Source organism: Salpingoeca rosetta (assembly GCF_000188695.1).
Source record: "Salpingoeca rosetta unplaced genomic scaffold supercont1.27, whole genome shotgun sequence".
Classification (NCBI taxonomy): Eukaryota; class Choanoflagellata; order Craspedida; family Salpingoecidae; genus Salpingoeca; species Salpingoeca rosetta.
The window spans coordinates 46,607-65,544 of record NW_004754907.1 but is presented as its reverse complement, the minus strand read 5'-3'; the positions used below and the strand labels follow the sequence as shown (position 1 = coordinate 65,544).

Sequence of the window (18,938 nt, the reverse complement as noted above, 5' to 3'; positions counted from 1 at the left end):
GCACGCACACACACACACACACACACACACACACACACACACACACACACACACGCGTGCACAGCTGCTGTGCATAGGCTCGCTCACCGCAGCGTGTTGAGTGTATGTTCACACGACTTGCGCCCTGGGGAGATCATGGCAATCATGCACGTGCGCGCACGCGGGCTGATGAAGCTGTCACGAAGGACCTGTGTCAACTTGCTGGCGCGGAACGGCGTGTGGGCACCGCGACGGCCCAGCGCACGGATGCACTCCTTCAGGGCGAGCAGGCTCTTGTTGATCTCAGCACCCTCCATGCTGTGTGTATGTGTGTGTGTGTGTGTGTGTGTGTGTGTGTGTGTGTGTGTGTGTGTGTGTGTGGAGGCGAAGGAGGAGGGAAAGTAACGTGTCAGTTGTGATGAGAGGACATCAGACAAGTACACACAAACACGGAGCATTTGTCCTCGTCCAACAACACACTCCACCACCACCACACCCCACCACCGGTCTCACCGTGTGCGTCTGTCGGCGGAAGCGGTGTCAGCGCCCCGCTCGTTGCCCGCGAGATCAATGAGCGAAAACTGGCCGTGCATTTTGCGTCGGCCCTGCGGCTCACGCAGGATAATCTGTGCACGCGCATATAGTGAGAGCAGTTGTGGTGTTGAGGACGAGGGTGGAACAGAGGGACAGGGAACGGAACACGTTCGGGCTGTGAATCCACAACCACATCACTGCACACTCAAACATCAATAGCCATCAGCCACCCTCACATCACCACCGCCATCAGTAAACAGCACAACTATCCACCACCACCACCACCACCATGATTAGGGTTGGACCTGGAGCACGGCGTGTGAGCGCGATGATGCCGCGTTGGCCGACGTCGTACCCGTCGCCCGCGCCCGCGATCCAATCGCAAGCAGCTCCTGCACCTGTCCGATCGTCTCAACAACCTGACACATTCACACGTGATGATCACGGTGATGGTTAAACAACCGTTGGGACGGCGCGAGGCAACAGCGCTTTGCTGAACAGGGAACTGAAGTTGTTGTTGGCGGCGCATACTTGCTTTCACACGTTCCCAAAGATCACATCCACAAGTGATGCCGCCACCAGCGCGCGCGTGTGTGTGCGGTGTGAAGATTTTGACAAGAGTGTTGTGTTACCTTCTCGGAGAGGCCGACGACGCGGACCTGGTTCTTGCCGTCCTCAAGCACACGCAGGCGCTTCTGTTTGTTCAGCAGATCGTACACCTGAAGAAAGAGGAGGAGGAGGGGGGGGGGTCGTTCGTGGTGTTGGTGTCGCGCGCGCGTTGGTTGGGATGATCACAAAACAGCCTGCAGGTAATCACATGGAAAAGCACACACCAAACAGCACACACATACACACACATGCACGCACACACGCACACACAACATACCTTTCCGCCGTAGATTTCGAAGAAGGAGACACTAACGGTGAGCTGATCTGCACCGCGCTGTGCATTGAGTGCAAACACGTCCTTTGCTGCCATGGCGTAGATGCCCTCAACACCGCTGCCAAGCCCACCCATCGTGTACGTCTTGCCAGACCCGGTCTGAACAGCCGTGGTGGTCGTGGCGGTGGAGTGATGATGGAGATGAGGTGGTGATGGGTGGTGCGAAGACAAAAGAAAAAGGAGAACAACAACAACAAGAAGCACAATAAAACGTTGCCAAACCTGAATCAAACACACACACGCACACACCTGTCCGTATGCAAAGCAGGTTGCCATGCCGCGGTCGAAGATGGTGCGGACGAGCGGCGCTGCCGTGTATTTGTACACGATGGCGTTATCGCACGCCTCGTCAAACGAATAGTCAAACCGGAACTGGTTGAAGGGAGGTGGGTGAAGTCGAGGGTGTGAGGGGTGGTGGTGAGCATGCGAGAAAAAAAAAAGAAGCGATTGACGGGGTGAATTGCTACTACATACGCCAGCAAGCAAACAAGCACGCGCGCACCAACAAGGAAACAAGCACACGCACACATGAACGCACACGGCAACAGCAACACGCGCGCGCACCTCGTGGTTCTCGATGTATTTGGTGAGATCCACCTTCTCCTTGGGCTCGTGCACGACCGTGAGCTGTCCATCCGGTGCAGTGATGCAGTCAATCTCGTTGTTGTTGTTCTCCTTCTTTCCGAGCGGTCGCTTGCGCACACACACCGTGATCTTGTCCGTGTACACGGCCTGCGCTGTCGAGAAGGGCCGCGGGTTGAACCGAGCACGGCACTCGTCAATCATCTGCGCAACCTTGCGGTCCGCCTTGGACAGGTCTGACGGCGGGAGTGGGAGTGGTGACGTATGAGATGGTGCATGGTGTTGCGTATGCGTTGTTTTGTGAGCATGTGTAAGGGGCAGCGTGTGTATGTGTATTTAAGAGCGTGCGTGGGTATGTGAGAGTGTGCGTGGGTATGTGAGAGCGTGCGTGGGTATTTGAGAGTGTGTATGTGAGAGAGTGTGTGTGTGTGAGCGTGCGTGATGACAGCCGGCACATGTGCTGCTGATGATAGTCACAGACATGAACAGCGCTTGTCTCAATCCCAACCGTCACCCCCCTCCCTCCTCCAACGTACTGCTGTGATCGCGCTCCTTTACACTGAAGGGCGCAGCGGGCTGCTGCTGAACAGAGGACGACTGCGTTCACAAACACGACAGATGGCAATGTGACGGCGAGAATGAGGTATCAGCGCAGGCACGCACATCGCGAGCAGTGTCGAGCAGCAGCTGCACTGCCACTGCGAGCGGTGCTTTGTGAATGTGAATACAGGATACGCACACACACACACACACACACACACACACAAGCACACAATACCTTGATGTTGGTTTGTCGGCGACCGCCCATGGCTGAGGACGGTTTCTTGGGGGAGGCGGGGCGTTGGGACGCCGGCGAGTTGTGTGAGGAAGGGTTGAGTGGCTTCTTCGAGCTTGCGCTGATGCTTTGGGGTTGTTGTTTCTGCTGCTGCTGTTGCTGCGGCGTCTTGCGCTGAAGTTTGTTGATGCGAACCAGCGTGTTGAAGTCAATCTCCTTGCCTTTGGTCTCGTTGTTCTCCACCCACTGCACAGACACCGTCTTGGTGTCGGCATTGCAGCTGCTGATCACAGCGCCATGGACGCGGCCTAGCATTGCGTGTGTGTGTGTGTGTGTGTGTGGAGGGGGGGGGGGAGGGAAGAAGGTGGATAAGGGGATGGCTATCGATGCGTCCCAACAGCACCGCACATGCACGTACGTTCAGATCTCAACACACACACGCACGCACACACACACACACACACATAGACACAAACACACACACACACACACACACACACACACACATGCGCGGGTTCACATACCATCGCTGCGCTGGATGTCAACCTTGGAGCCAAGCTCCAGTCCATACTCTTCCAACATGCTTCTTGCTTGCTTCACCTCTCCTCCTCGCTTGCTTGTTGTCGCTGTTCGTCTTCGTCGTCGCCAAAGCCGTTTTTTTTCCCTTCCTTCCTTCGTTTCTTCGCTGCGCTTTCGCCGTGAAATTTTGGCTTGAGGAAAAATGGCCGAAGTTGTTCACAATTCCTCCAACCCAGCCACAACCCAGGTGCGACATCATAAAAACCAGAATCGCTGAGTCATCCCTCTGCTGGTTGTTTTGCGCGCTGTCTTTTCTCGCTTGCTGCGGCGGTGCGACTGACACCCCCATTTTGCTCTCCCAGCTTCCTGTGGACACCTTGTGTTGTCTTGTGTCCTGCGGAGAGAAGAAGAGCACGGCAATAGAGGTGAGTCAAAGGGCGTGCGCGTGTGTGTGTGTGTCACACTGGGGCTGACTGCGATGGCGGCGGCGGGGGTATGTTATGCCATGGCGCAGCCGCTGCACTTACTCACGAACCCTTTGTTGTTGTGCTTCTCTCTTCTGTGGTGGCGATCGCTTGCCTGTAGCTGCTTGTGCGGACAGCACTTTCCTTGCTTTAATTTGTTCCTTTGTTTGTATTGGTTCTGTTGTGTGTTTTGAAGACGCACCAGCACACCTGTCCTGATCACGGGTGATAGGCAAGACCGGGCACCATGGGTGATTCGGACAAACCCGTTGCCCAACCACAGCAACAGCAGCAACAGCAGCATGATGATGATGGCGCTGCACCACCGTCGTTGGCACCCTCTTCGGGGCCAAACACACCGACACCATCGACGCAATCGACGCCAACATCAACATCAACACCAACCACCACCACCGACGCCACGCCGCCGTCGTCCTTGTCCTCGTCAACATCCACGGGGACAATGTCCACAAGTTCGTCGTCTGCGGGCGTGACATCGCACCAGCAGACGGGTGACAAGAAGAAGACACCGCCGCCCGTGAAACCGAAGCGCCGGCAGCCGCCAGTCCCTGCACAGAGGCCACGGCCAAAGGCAGGCGCACAGGGCCCCGCTGTCGCGCATGAGGAAGGAGACGCGGACGCAGACACATCAGCGCAGCGGGCAAGGAAGCAGAAGCCGCCAACGCCGCCGCGCAAGGCAAAGCACAGCGACCCAAACCCACAGCAGCAGCAACAGCAGCCGGACAGCAGCGTGGGCGAAAAGCAGACAGCAAAGACGCAACCGCCACCTCCTCCGGTGAAGTCCAAACCGAAGAAGGAAGCAGATGTGGGTGCGACCGTGCACGAGGGCGCTGTCACGCAGCAACAGCAGCCGCAACAGCAGCCGCAACAGCAGCAACAACAGCCACAGCAGCCGCAGACGAAGCCCGCACCAGCTCCAAAGCCCGCGCCGGCTGCAAAGCCGACACCAACCGCGAGCAAGGGCGAGTCTGCTGAGTCAGCAGCTCCCACCCCTCCGCCACGGCCAACAAAGCACACGCCAGAGAAGACGAAGGTGACAGGTACAGGTGACTCAGCAACACAAGAACCACCACAACCGCCAACGGCACCAAACGATGTGTCATCCAAGTCAGTTGATGATGATGATGATGACACGACACAGCCCAAGGGCGATGGCGATGGTGGAGACCTGCAGGGCACCGCTTCTGATTGTGCTGCACATGACGGTGATGAGAGCCAAGAGCACCAGCAACAGCAGACGAAGGATGGTGACCCGAAGCCACAGCAACAACCACAACCGCCACAACAGCCATCACCACAGCCGCCACAACAGCAATCACCACAGCAGCCACAACAACACCCACATCAACAGCCACCCCAGCAGCAAGAGCACCCCACCCCACCATCGGCCTCCAAGAAAGCGAAAGCGGAAGCCAGACGCGCGCGAAAGGAAGCACAGCGGCTGCAGCTGCTCGAGATGCAGCGGCAGATGGCAGAGCTGCAGAAGCAGTTGGCTGAGACCAGCGGCAGTGATGATGATGATGATGACGATGATGATTACGATGATGTTAGTGTTGGGGTCGGTCATCAACAAGGCCCAATGTCCGATCAGCCATTGCCGCCTTCCACGACTCAAGCAGCACCATCGAGTCAGCCGCAACCCATCGCAGCATCTGCATCCAACAGCGGTGGCGGCTTCCATCGCGACGCTGAGCCAACAGATGGGACGGCAACAGTTGTGGTCGACGACGATGATGATGATGATGACGCTGATGAGATTGACGCGGGTGCCACAGTAGCTGGTGAGAACATGGCAGTTGCCGACAAGCCTGTGCACGCCGACGTTAAACACAATCATCACCACCACCACGAAGGCAACGCCGCCGATGCCAGCAACGGTGGCGTTGACATTGACGTGGCAGATACCACCGCCGTCACGGCATCTTACGATGAGTATCAGGACCACGAAGAGTACGACAATGACGAAGACGATGAAGATGATGGGTTTGGGTTCAAGACGCCACCAAACACGCTGAAGGAGGATGGCGAGGGTCAAGCATCGGCATCCACAGCGAAGACAGATACACCGCCCAAGCTGGCCGACGCAGCCAGTGCTGCCAGCGCGATGGCAACTTCCAAACCAACACCAACGCACGTGCCCGGCAGCAAGGCCTCAGCACAACCGCTCGAACATCCTTTGGGTGACGGGTACAGCTCGCACCAGGAAGCCACCACCCAACAACAGCAACCGCAGCAGCAGCAGCAGCACCAACCACAACGACAGCAACAACAAAACCCGCAGCAGCAGCACTCCAACTCACATCAGCAGAATCAGCCCCATCATCCATCACCGCAATCATCGTCATCAACGCCCCACGTGCCTGGCAGTAAGGCAACAGCGCCGCCAGGATCATCACCGTCGTCATCACAGCACCAAACGCAGTCGTCTGCCATGACCAAGTTTCCCACCAACCCTTCAGCTGCTGCAACCACGACATACCACCAACACGACACAGCAGGTGCGAGTGTGTGCGTGTGTGTGCGTGGGTGTGGTATACGCTTGTATGGAGTATGTTGTTGCGTTTCTGAGGTTGTCGTCACTTGAACTTGCGTTCCTCCCATTCATCCAATCTTCAATTGTGCGCCCCGTACGAATTCAACAGCTGGCCCTCCCGTTGCCGATGCGGTGAAGCAACAGCTGAAACCAATGCGCGACGTCAAAGTCGTACGTTGAAGAACACACCTCTACAACATGCAACACACAACACACACACATAGGCACACACACACACACACAAAGCACACACACACACACACACACACACAAAAGCACACACACACACACACACACACACACAAAAGCACACACACACACACACACACACACACACACACACACACACACACACACACACACACACACACACAAAAGCACACACACACACACACACAGGCACACACACACAAACACCCCCTCTCTTCCAAATGTACATCACCCACGCATTCCGCTGTCCTCACATGCTGCTTCCTGTGACGTCATCGCTTCTGTTGCGCAGCACGTGCACGTGATGGAGGCGCCCGGACAAATCATCCACATGCTCGGGAGCCACCCGGTGTTTGGCCGACTTGACGACGAAGATGGCAAGGAGGAGTGGATGCCAAACGCCGAAACACGGCTGCCAGAGCAACATGACGACGACGACAATGATGCCGATGATGGTATTGCTGATGATGATGATGACGATGATGATGATGGTGAGGAGTTTCACGATGCAAGGTCGAGCCCGCGGTTTGGTGGCTGGTCCAGACCAAAGCAACAGGGGAAGAAGGGGAACAGCAAGAGCAAGGGCAAGGACAAGGGCAAGGGAAAGAAGAAAGGAAAGAAGAAGGGCAAGAAGAAGCAAGGGGAGCGTGGCACCAAGGATCGCGCTTACCGCTACTCAGCCAGTGGTGGCAGCAGGAGCTCGCGTGACCGCTACTACACCAAAACCTTCACGGTGTCTGTGCGCGGGCCCACGACCATCCTGTACAAGCTCGCCAAGTACTTTGAGGACGACGGCGTGTGGTCAAACGTGTACCGTCGCATTCGAGGCAAGGGATCACTCGAGTGGCAGCGTGGCCGTAACCGTGAGCTCGCCATCAAGGATGACAAGACCACGCACGTGCACGTGTTCAGCGACTTTGCGACAGACAACCACCACCTCCGTGCAAAGGCGATTCGATTCTTCATCCAGCGGTTTCTGCGCCGCGACAGCAACGACGGTGCGCTGCGTGCCCTGCTCAACATAATGCCGATGCACGAGGTCATGGATAACGTGTTGAGCAACGCCCCGTTTATGGACTCCCTGACGGGGCACCAGGTGCTTCATCTTCTCATGGCCGTTGGCGTCACCAGCGTTGTTGGCGAGCTGCAGTCACGGCAGTGTCGCCCCAGCACGCGAGTCCTGATCCAGAGCGCGCTCGTGTCTGATCCCAACACGATTCAACTCTTCTCCGCCAGCAACCCCAACCTGCTGCGAAACCACCTTCAGCTGCTGGCTGCCCTCATCAACACGAGTACCAACAGCACTTACTCCTACGACAGGGACGCCGGATACAACGACCCATGCTTCATCATCCTCGTTCTGGGGCTCACTCCAAACTTTGAGGCAGAGAAGATCGAGCACAGGGCCGAGCTGCCCACCACCAACAGCAGCAGCAACACCAATTCACACCACTCCTACAGTCCCTACCACACTCACGCCGGATACAACGACCCATGCTTCATCATCCTCGTTCTGGGGCTCACTCCAAACTTTGAGGCAGAGAAGATCGAGCACAGGGCCGAGCTGCCCACCACCAACAGCAGCAGCAACACCAATTCACACCACTCCTACAGTCCCTACCACACTCACCATCACCACCATCACAGCCGCGCGCCAATCGAGTACAGCGAGGACGACATCTTGGATGCCGCTGATTTCGTGCAGCAGTACCACGAGACGATCCACACTGGCGGCAAAGGCGCCAACAAGAAGAAGCGGGCTGCGGGCACATCGGGCGCCTACCTCAAGTACATGTCCACGCTGCCACAGGCACCCGGCGGGCAAGGTGCTGAGCGAACACGACCCCGGCAAGTTTGGCAGGGTGGTGCGCACTGCCCTCACCAACACTGGCGGCAAAGGCGCCAACAAGAAGAAGCGGGCTGCGGGCACATCGGGCGCCTACCTCAAGTACATGTCCACGCTGCCACAGGCGCAGGAGCACATCTTCGACGTGTGGCTGAGCCAGCTGCCATCGATTGGCAACGATACAGACCACCCGCTCGCCACGGGTGCGACGAAGCTGGCAACGTCGGCGCAACTCACATCTGACCAGCGCGGGCGGCTCATGCAGATGCTCATGAACAACGCCAGCAGCAAAATCTGCCGCGACATGCTGGACAGCCTCCTCACCACCATCCCTGAAGGCATCACCCAGATAAAGGCATACACGAGCATGTGGAGCGTGGTGTCGCCAGCAGAGGTGGAGGCAGGCATGCGCACCTGGCTGAAGGAAGAAGCAACCGAGACGCGAACCATGACTGTGGATGGCCCTGACGCTGGCACCACTGGTGCATCGTCGTCATCATCGCGCGGCCCACGCACGTACGCGTCTGCGACTTCCCATGGATACCATTTGCGCTCGGGCAGCAGCCGTTACGCCGGCGGCTCCTACGGTTACCAGCACCACCAGTATCAGCACCACCAGCAGTATCAGCAGCCACGCACCAAGACGGTGAAGGAGCTGAGTGTGTGCTCACTCATCCGCTTCGCCACCACCATCGAAGACAGATTGCAGCAACAACTCGGTGTGATCAGCAGCATGCCAGCTGGCAGGGCGGCTGAGGTGGCAGCACGCATGCACAAGTTCAAGCCCATTTACCTGCTCGCCGGCGACTGTGTCGAAGAGAGCAACGTGCCCCTCGTCGCCTTCTTCCAGCAGCTGATTGCCGCGTCGAGCGGCGACGGCGTTGTCTTGACTGTGGAGCAAACGACACCAAACCACCTTTTCGGTCTCGCTGCTGACCGCGCTGTTGCGCTCGCCCGGAAGCATCGCCAGGCCGGCGATAAGGACCTGTGTGCCCTCCTCAAGACCCTGCTCACAGCAACACACCCGGGCAGCAGCAACCACAACATGTTCCGCCGCGTTGGCGTGGACATGTTGTCAGAGCTCACCACCCCGCAAACCCTCACCGACGTTGCTACCCGCCCCGCGCTGTGGCGGCTGGTGCTCACCTCGCCCTCGCCATACGAGTGGCAGCAGACGCAGCCGGCGGTGGCGGCACGACAGATCCTGGCCCACGAATACGAGGCGTGGCGTGACCTCGCCAAGACGCCAGCGGACATTGCACAGTTGTTTCCACCAAACCAGGAGCCAGGCGCGCTGCGTGACAACAGGGCGACACTCGCCAATCTCATGGGCATCGTGTCGCCCAAAGGCGTGCAGGAACCGTACATGCTGATTGATGAGGCGCTGAGGGCACGTGATCGCCTTGCCGGGGAGAGCATGACGGTGGAGAGTTTGCACCGCTACCTGTCGGATGTGCTGCCGACCAATACGTGGGTGGCCAGCCTACCACAGACGCTTGACACGTGGCAGACACGCCCGCTCAGCCAAGTCAGCGACAACCATCGCTGGAACGGGGCGCTTGCTGTTGCCGACAACGGCCTCCTCCACGCCATCCACCAGCGTGCAATGAGCTACACCTTCCGTGCCTTTGTCAACAAGCAGCTGCACACTAACACAGACACGGGTGTTGTAACAACAACGGCAGCAGCAGCAACAACAGCAGCATCGAGTGGTGCTGAGGGCAACGCCGACGGCGAAGGGGATGGCGACAACAACACCAATGACGCCGACAACGACGCTGACGCTGACGATGATGATGACGATGGGATCATGTTTCCGCTGTTTGATGACGACGACGACGATGACGATGCTGATGAGGGTGGACCTGCCATCGCTGCAACGGCACCACCGCCATCACGGGAGGCCGTCATGGCGCAGGCAAAGAAGGAGGTGGAGGAGACACTGGTGAAGACAACGGACCTGCTGGCGGAGCACGCGCGACTGTTCAGCCAACTCAGCTCCAACACACCGCTGTCTGATCTTCACGTCATGTGGGGAGGGCTCACGCGCGCACAGGTGGAACACGACATGACGCTGCTGTGTACAGTGCTGACTCATCCCATGAACGCTGGCACAACGTGGCACGTGCAGGAACTGGTGAATCAGCTCTCCAGCTATGTTGATCGGCGCCACTATGCACAGCGCGCAGAGCAGCTTGGCCGTGTGCTGCAGGTGTGCCAGGACCTGCTGCAGCACCAGAGCTCCGATCTCACCGATGCCATCGACGCGGTGCTGGCTGTGGACGACTCGCAGACACTCTGCCACCTGCACACGGCTGTGCAGGACGTGCAGTCACATGTCCCTGACGACCCGGACGTGTGGGAGGTACTTGGCGAGATGGCCGACGCAGGCAACTTGCTCGAGTTCCTGCGAGAACAGGATGGTGACGTGCGCCACTACACGGCGAGCGCGGAGGCGTTTGGTTCCGACGCATACATGGCCACAGCCGAGCAGGTCAACGCCTTCATTTTGCTGCACTCGTTTATGTTCCCGCTCATCAACGCTGACACAAAGGCGAAGGACCTGGAGGACTTTCTTCGTCTTCTCAGCCAGCGCTTTCACCAGAGCCAGGGCCATGCTGCATCCTCCTCGGGAGCAACATCAGGTTCGGCGTCGTCGTCAGCGTCATCGGCACGTCAGCCAGACCGCCTACCGCTGTCGCAACTGCTGCGCATCTGCAACCAAGGTCTTGAGGCGCTGCAGCTGTTTGTGAACACGCTGAGCGACCGCGGTGCCGCTGCCCGCGAACGCATTCGCCTCGTTGTTGATCCCTCCGTCGAAGGCGCACGCATCGTGTTCAGGTGCGACTCGCTCCGCCAGACGGCCAGTTACCACATCTGCATCCGTCACAGGAGCGAGGACATTGAGTTGTCGGAGCGCGACGTGAGCGACCTGCGTGCGCGCGCGTGTCTGCTGTCCACAGACCAGGACCAGGACGTGCGGGTGCACATGCAGCGGTTCAGGGACTTGGTGGAAGGCGTCGAGTTGGCCATGGCAGAGCTGAAGCAGCTGGCGGAGAGCGGACACCTTGAAGAGTTCAACTGCTACACGCACGCAATGGCGGTGCAGGGCGCCAACCTGAAGGACTACACGGGCGCGCTGCAGACCCACCTCCTGCTGTGGACGGAGCGCTTGAAGGAAATGCGCGAGCGCTATGACGTGCTCAACATCTTTTCCAACCGCCAGCTGGTGGTGCTGTTCCATGCACTCGTGCAACCCCACGAGCACCACGATGAGGAGCTGGTGCAGGAGCGAGACCAGCTGCTGCTGGCCATGCTCGGTCCCCACGCCGACGTGCACCAGGTGTCGCTGTTTGTGCACGATGTGCTCAACAGCATGGGTGCATGCGATGACAACGTGCACCGGCTGAGCGAGCTGCTGGCGATGCTCAAGTCGCTCATCGATGCGCCGCCACCACGCGCCCTTCACCCCTCTGGAATGATTGACGAGAGCATGCTGCCGCCGTTCCGCCACGCTGCCAGGCACGATCTTGTGCGGGTGCTGCTGTCTGAGGACGATCGCACGACCGCCGCCTCCATCCTGGCCGCATTCACGGACGCCAACCTGGAGTACCTGCCTGCGCAGTGCCTCTTCTGCTCCGAGCACACGCGCGTGGCGATTGTGCGGCTGTTCCTTGCCCGCAGCCAGGAGACAACAGACCTGCCGTTTGTGCTCGTGTATCCGGAGCTGCTCAGCATTGAAGCGCAGGCGGAGTTGAAGGAGGAGTTGACCAAGTGGGGCCACCGCTGCTCTAACCCTCGCTCCTCAAAGCCATTCGCACCCGCTGTTGGCGAGCACGTGCCGGAGTCAAGCCGCCCGCTGCCACGCTTCACCGTCGTGTGTCGCCGCACCACGCGCAGTCGCCTCCTGCACGGCGTTGCAGGGCTGGTGGACGAGGACTTGACGGGGCACGTGGCGCAACAGCTGCTGGCCAACTACGCGCTGCACACGAGGGAGCACGGTGCTGTCACCGTTGTGGCCAGCGAGTACGCGCAGCAGGGCAAATCCACCTTCATCCAGCACCACCTCGCACGCCTTGCTGGTGGCAGCAACAGTGCTGGTGATGGTGATGGTGATGGTGATGGCGACAGTGGACGTGGCAGTGGCCGTGTTGGGCGACGCGGGCCGCTTCGCTCGTCCATGCTCTCACGCACGTCGCAAGCTACCACCGCAACCACCGCCACGACGAAAACGGGTGGCAGTGGCGCTGATGGCGGGGACGACCTTGTGGATGACGATGAAGGGGATGGCGACGCATCACCGACGCTCTTCTCATCCGATGACGATGGTGAAGACGATGAGTTTTTGGACGCGTCGTTTGAGTTCCCCGTGCCACCGAGTGGGCCCGTGCCTGCAGGCATGGCGACAACAGCAACACTCCCGCGTGACGCTGTTGCTGGCGATGGCGGGCACTACTGCACGCTGCTCGTCTCTGGGCAGGACACGTTTGACGTCCTGCACGACAAGCTGTCTCGCCTGCCGCTGATGGACCCGCGCGTCAAGGCACTGTACATTGACGTCGGGGCGGCACTGAACATTGAGGACGACCTCAACATGCATCTGTTCCAGCTGCTGGTGCTGCGCTGCCTCTCGCGCGACGACAGGCTGTGGCACGTGCCACGCCACGTCGCGGTGTACGTTGAGATTGGCAACACGCTGCACGACCGCTTGAGCCAGCAGCTCGCGCTCACCACCAAGGCGCCGTTTGCCGATGAAGTGGCGGCATCCACCACACAGGCTGCGCCTGCACAGACGGGCGCGCCCACCGCCTCTTTTACCAAGGAAGTGCTTGGGTGGGACGCAAACAACATTCACGTGCCAACGGATACAAGCTCCCCCATCCAGCGTGCTTGTCGCTACCTCGACCTCCTGCACAGGGACCAGCTCACGGACGTGGTGTACAGGGAACCTGATCTGAACGCCATGGATGGCATTGAGCCGACACCACTGAGCAAGGGAGACTGCATTCGCCTCCTGACGCAATACTTCCCGCGCCTGCAAGCGAACCACGCCTCCTTTGGCGAACTCAACACGTTCCTCCTCGTCGCCGCCCAGCAGCTGCCGCGCATGTTCACCAGCTCGTTCCTCACCGCCAACACGCTGCAAAACTTCATGGAGTTGGCTGAGGAGCGCGCACAGGAGATTCGACGCGGCGTGCTGACGGCGGTGGTGAAGACGGCTCAGCGGTTCGCCGTGCCCTCCGTTGACGCCGTGAGAGACGCGCAGCACCACCACCAGGACGCGGCAGGGACGGTCACCGATGCCATGCTGCGGCAGATGGAGAGAGCCATCACGTGGACGGAGATGGAGCACTGGATGCTGTGCGCTGCCAACGACGGGTGCGCATGCCCCTTCTACTCGGACCCAAACAGTGTCCCGCCACAGGTGCGGAAGTTCTTTGAGGTGCAGGGCGCGCCGCTCAAGCCAATGGACGCACACTCGTCGGAAGAGCTGTTTGTGCGCATCAAGCAGCTGTTGGGCCACAACAAAAACACAGAGCAGGGCCAGTACGCCATGACACCAGACAACCTGCTGAAGATGGTGCTGATCTACATCCGCATCACCAACAACGTGCCGTGCATTCTCATGGGCCACGCAGGCTGCGGTAAGACGTCCCTCTTCAAGCAGCTGGCACACATGTGCAGCGACGTGGTTTACGAACGGCCACTTGGCATTCACGCAGGCACCACGGCGCAGGACATTATCGATTACGTCAACGCAGCCGTGGATCTGGGGGAGAGCTTGCTGCAGGACACCGGGTACGCTGATGTGACGGTGGTGCCCCAGGCTGGTGATGGTGCTGGTACACAGGGGCAAACTGACGACCAGGCAGCCACGTTGGCCACAGGAGAGCAAGATGGTGATGCTGACCCCAATGCTCCCGGCTCTGCATCGACTTCGTCAACGGCAACAACCCCTGCAGCAGCGCCGTCAGCGGTGGCCATTGCGCCACAGCGCAACAACGTCACGGTGTGGGTCTTCCTTGACGAAATCAACACGTGCGAGCACCTCGACCTGCTGTCGGACATCATTGTGCGCCGACGCTGCGGCTCCCGCTCCATCCCGGACAACGTCAAGATTGCGGCTGCGTGCAACCCGTACAAGCGCCGTGACCGCCCAGCGCCAACACCAGGGCTGGTCACCACGGAGCGCCAGCCCATTGACGCGCAGTCGCACCTCATGTACCGCGTGCACCCGCTGCCGGAGGCGATGCTGCCGTACGTGTGGGACTTTGGCGAGCTGTCTGCTGGCGACGAGCGGCTGTACATGGGCAGCATGGTGGACGGCCTTGGGCTGGACCAGGACGAGAAGAACGCCGTGGTGGAGATGCTGTATCAGTGCCACGACTACCTGAGGAAGAAGACAGATCACATGATCAGCTTGCGTGACGTCAAGCGTTTCTGCACGCTGTTCAAGTTCTTCAAGAAGTGGCGGCAGCAGCGAGCAACCCTCCCCCGGACGAGGCCACGAGAGCGCAAAACGATCCTCAGAGGCCTGTCTGAGAACATGCACGCCGCGTGGCTGTCGCTCAGCCAGTGCTACATGGTGCGTCTCCCTGAAGACAACAAGCGCAACGAATTGCTTGACCAGTGCATTGCACACGTTGGTGCACGTCACAAGCGAGGCCGCGATGGCCTTTCACAGCTCATTCGCGAGGAGCAGCTGGACATGGTGGATCGCATGGACAGGCGGGCGCCGCAGTTCCAGAATTTAGCGGAGAACGCGGCCTTGTTGGAGAACACGTTTTCCATTGTCGTGTCGCTGCTCAACCGCATCCCCATCTTCCTGATTGGCAAGCCGGGCAACAGCAAGACGGTGAGCATGAGCCTGGTCAACAACAGTCTCCGTGGCCGCGACTCGCGCGACCCGCTGCTCAAGCTGTACCCGGGCATCACCGTGTTTGCGTACCAAGGCAGCGTCGAGGCGACGAGCGAGGGCATCCTGCAGGTGTTTGCTCGTGCGGAAGCGTACCTGGACAGCGCCAACCACCAAGATGTGCTGCCCGTGGTGGTGCTGGATGAGGTTGGACTGGCCGAGTACTCGCGCCACAACCCGCTCAAGGTGCTGCACGCCAAACTTGAGCCGCCAGACGGCAGCGAGCTCCGTGTTGGCGTCGTCGGCATCTCCAACTGGGCGCTCGATGCGGCGAAGATGAACCGCGCACTGCACATCTCCCGACCGGAGCCGTCGCGGAAGGATCTTTGCAAGACCGCAATGACGATTGCCAAGAGCTTCATTGCCAAGGAGCAAAACGTCACCAACGTGGGCGATGTGTGGAATCATAACTTGCCTCTTCCCCTGCAAACGGTGCTCAAGGGTGTGGCATATGGCTACAACGCCTACATGAGGCAGTGCAAGGCCGAGAACCGCCAGCCCTTCTTTGGCCTCCGCGATTTCTACAGCGTCTGCAAGACTGTGTGCCGCAGGATGGACGAGCTGAACGCGAGCGAGGGCGTGGTGGCGACAGCCATCATCCGCAACTTCTCCGGCACGCTCGGAGGCGACACCGCCCACAGCGACCGGCAGCTCTTCTTCACGCTCGTGCAGCAGCAGCTGCAGCAAGTGGGGTGGTACCACGCTGATCGCTTGGCTGTCGCGCTGATGAATGCGAGCCACAGCACCGTGGCATGCATTGAGGACAACTGGCAGGACGTGTTTGCGCGCCACCTGATGATCGGGTCTGTTGGTCGCGCGGCGCTGTCCATCTTGGACACGAGCAACGCCCTCATTATCCGCGGCAGCCAGTTTGAGGCGGACGTGGTGAGCGAGGAGTACCCATACTCTGTGCTGAGCCAGATCATTCTGAAGATGGAACACGGTGGCGTGCTGGTGCTGGTCGACCTTGATTCCATCTACGGTAGCCTGTACGACATGCTGAACCAGAGCTACACCATGATCAAGGGCCGGCGCAACTGCACCATAGCCCTGGGCTCCCTCAGCAACCCGCTGTGCCCCGTGCACGAGCGGTTCCGCTGCGTCGTGCTGATGGATCGGGAGAAGATGCAGACGTACGACCCGCCCTTCCTCAACCGCTTTGAGAAGCACCTGCTCAGCTTCACAGACGTGTTGTCGGAGGACCAGCGGGATGTGTGCGCGCAGGTGGAGAACTGGCTCACACGCATCGTTGCGCGTGGACAGGACACGTCCGCCGTGACGCCACAGGACAAGGCGAGGGCCATCCCGTGCTACAGCGACAACATGGTGCCAAGCCTGCTGCTCAAGCACCTGGCGAGCATGCAGGCCGCCATGGGATCGGGTGGGACCAATCTGGCTGGCATTGGCGGCGGTGGCAGAGGCAGCAGCACATCAGCTGTTGCCGCCACACCAACGGCGCCAAGTGCACCAGGAGAAGCCACCAGTGCGTGGCAGTCTCAGGAGCCTGGTGACGAGAGCTGGCAGGAACTGCTGCAACACCAAGAGGAAGAATTGAAGGCACACGTGCCACCAAGCTATCTCCAACAGCAACAGCAACAGCAACAGCAACAGCAGCAACAACCTGCCGGTGGTGCGACGGGAAGCCGGTTCCTGCGCGCATCGCAATGGCACCTGACCCCCGACCTGGCACAGCAGCTGCAGCAGCGCATCAAGCACAGCTTGATTGATCTAATGACGCTTGAGTTTGTGGTGTCCCTCACGCAGTTTTCGGACGAGGACAAGCAGCGCGTGGTCGACGTGTACATGCATGAATCGTCGCACCACTCCCTCACGGGCCTGTTGGAGTGGCTGCAGTGGTTTGGTGCTCCGTCAGGGGATGGTGATGGTGGTGGTGGTGACGAACAACAAGGGGCCAGTGTGCGCAAGGGCGATTATGGCGATTATGGCGATGGTGGTGGTTATGATGGCGATGGTGGTGCTGGTGGTCATGATGATGACGACGCCGCCACTGATGAAGGTGCCGCTGAAGACGATGACGATGAGATGCTGGAGAAACCAAGCAAAGCGAAGAAGGCACGTCAGCAGCCGCTGCCGGCCCAGCCGCTGCGCCGCCTGTTGCTGGTGACGCGCACCAGCATCTTCTATCCCTTCAGGGAGGTGTCGGAGTGTGAGATTGTGCGTGTGTCCGACATCAAGTCTGAGCGCATGTTGTCGCTTGAGCTGCGAGAAGCACTGCGCCGCGCCGGCCGCCACGGTACGGTTGTGGTGCAGCTGCTGCTCAACGAGTTCAAGCACCTGGCCATGGTGCAGGAGAAGGTGGACGGCCTGCTGGCTGGCATTGACCGGGAGACGCGCGGCGATGCTGGTCTCAACGGTGAGCACACACATGGTGGCCAGGGGTGCAGCCGCGTGATTGTGTGCGTGCACATGCACTCCAAGACGACGAGCCTCCGCAAGCAAGCGCAGGAAGTGGCCATGCTGCAGACCATCACCGCGTCTGCGGAGTGGGAGCTGCGCTACTGCGACGATCTCGGCTCGCTGCCCTCCTTTGCTGCACAAGCCCTGCAGCAGGAGCAGCATACGCAGCACGTGAGCGGTGGCGGTGATGATGTTGGCGGTGCGGCGATGCATGTGCCAGCTGGGCCATCGGCGCCACCTGTTGTTGAGCCGACCCTCAACCTGATTGAGCTGTGCTCGCACTCTCTGCAGGACGTGGTGCTGCGCCACGATCATTCGCTGCTGCACTACCGGCGCCTGATCACCCCAGACGCGCTGTGGTGGTGCTACTCGCGCATCGACTTCTCGCGCGTGCCGCACTGCCAGCAGCGTGCGCGGTCCTCAATCGACCGGCTGCTGGCCGCGCTCACGTCCCAAGACCAGGAGGGCGAGCAGCTGTGCATGATTTTGGCGCACGCGGCGGCGCTGATGCTGGATTCCACCACGACGTGGGTTGCACAGCTGGCGCAGCAGGACATGAAGCAGCCAAGCTACGCCACGTTTGGGCAGCGTGTGGTGCGCACGGCGCGTGAGGCATTCCTGTCTGCGCTCGCACGCATCATCTTCAGCATGGAGCAGCACCACTTTGTGCCCGATGTGAGGCAGCTTGTGCCTGACGACGCCACGCGCGCGCTGCTTGCTCAGCTCGAGATTTCCCCGCGGGCGTACGCCGTGCTCGCACTCGATGCACTGCCGTCCACGGCGCGCGCATTTGCCGCCAGCACTGCGCAGCACGAGCTGCCAGTTGTTGGCGACGAGGGCGACGCGGATGACATTTCGCCTGCAACCACAAGTGTGCTGCGTCCCGTGTCACTGCGGCTCCCAGAAACGCATCGCTGGTACAACAGCCTGTGTGCGCTGGCAGAGGCGCTATTTGCCGAGATGGACGCGGCGCCCACGGAGCAGACGCGTGCCAGCCACGTGCAGGGGTTCATCGCACGCGTGCGTGACGCCTTTTCGCACGCCATGGCGGCCGGTGTGAGCACCGACGACGTCACTCTTGACATCATGGACACACAGGACGATGATGATGGCGACATGGACGACGTGAACGACATGGACGAGCGCGAGGACGATGATGATGATGACGATGATGACGATGATGTGGACGAGTTGGATG

General features: G+C 59.8%; 2 protein-coding genes across 2 annotated transcripts in view; one reads left to right on the top strand and one right to left on the bottom strand.

Moving 5' to 3' along the window:
* Positions 1 to 83: 83 nt before the first annotated feature.
* On the bottom strand, positions 84 to 3,395 carry PTSG_12813 (uncharacterized protein; the record flags this gene model as incomplete). The annotated part of the gene is made up of 10 exons (XM_004989675.1): positions 84 to 297; positions 493 to 605; positions 819 to 932; positions 1,146 to 1,232; positions 1,400 to 1,555; positions 1,706 to 1,828; positions 2,021 to 2,274; positions 2,575 to 2,635; positions 2,817 to 3,121; positions 3,338 to 3,395. 10 exons carry the CDS (start codon positions 3,393 to 3,395, stop codon positions 84 to 86), a joined length of 1,485 nt encoding a protein of 494 aa, XP_004989732.1.
* Positions 3,396 to 3,662: 267 nt separating this feature from the next.
* Positions 3,663 to 18,938, top strand: part of PTSG_08934 (uncharacterized protein) — a 19,535-nt gene continuing 4,259 nt past the window's right edge. Inside the window, exons 1-5 of the mRNA XM_004989674.1 lie at positions 3,663 to 3,757; positions 3,918 to 6,315; positions 6,460 to 6,521; positions 6,853 to 8,386; positions 8,460 to 18,922. Coding sequence (XP_004989731.1) covers positions 4,044 to 6,315; positions 6,460 to 6,521; positions 6,853 to 8,386; positions 8,460 to 18,922 — 14,331 coding nt within the window. The 5' untranslated portion in view covers positions 3,663 to 3,757; positions 3,918 to 4,043. The remainder of the gene's footprint in view (positions 3,758 to 3,917; positions 6,316 to 6,459; positions 6,522 to 6,852; positions 8,387 to 8,459; positions 18,923 to 18,938) is intronic.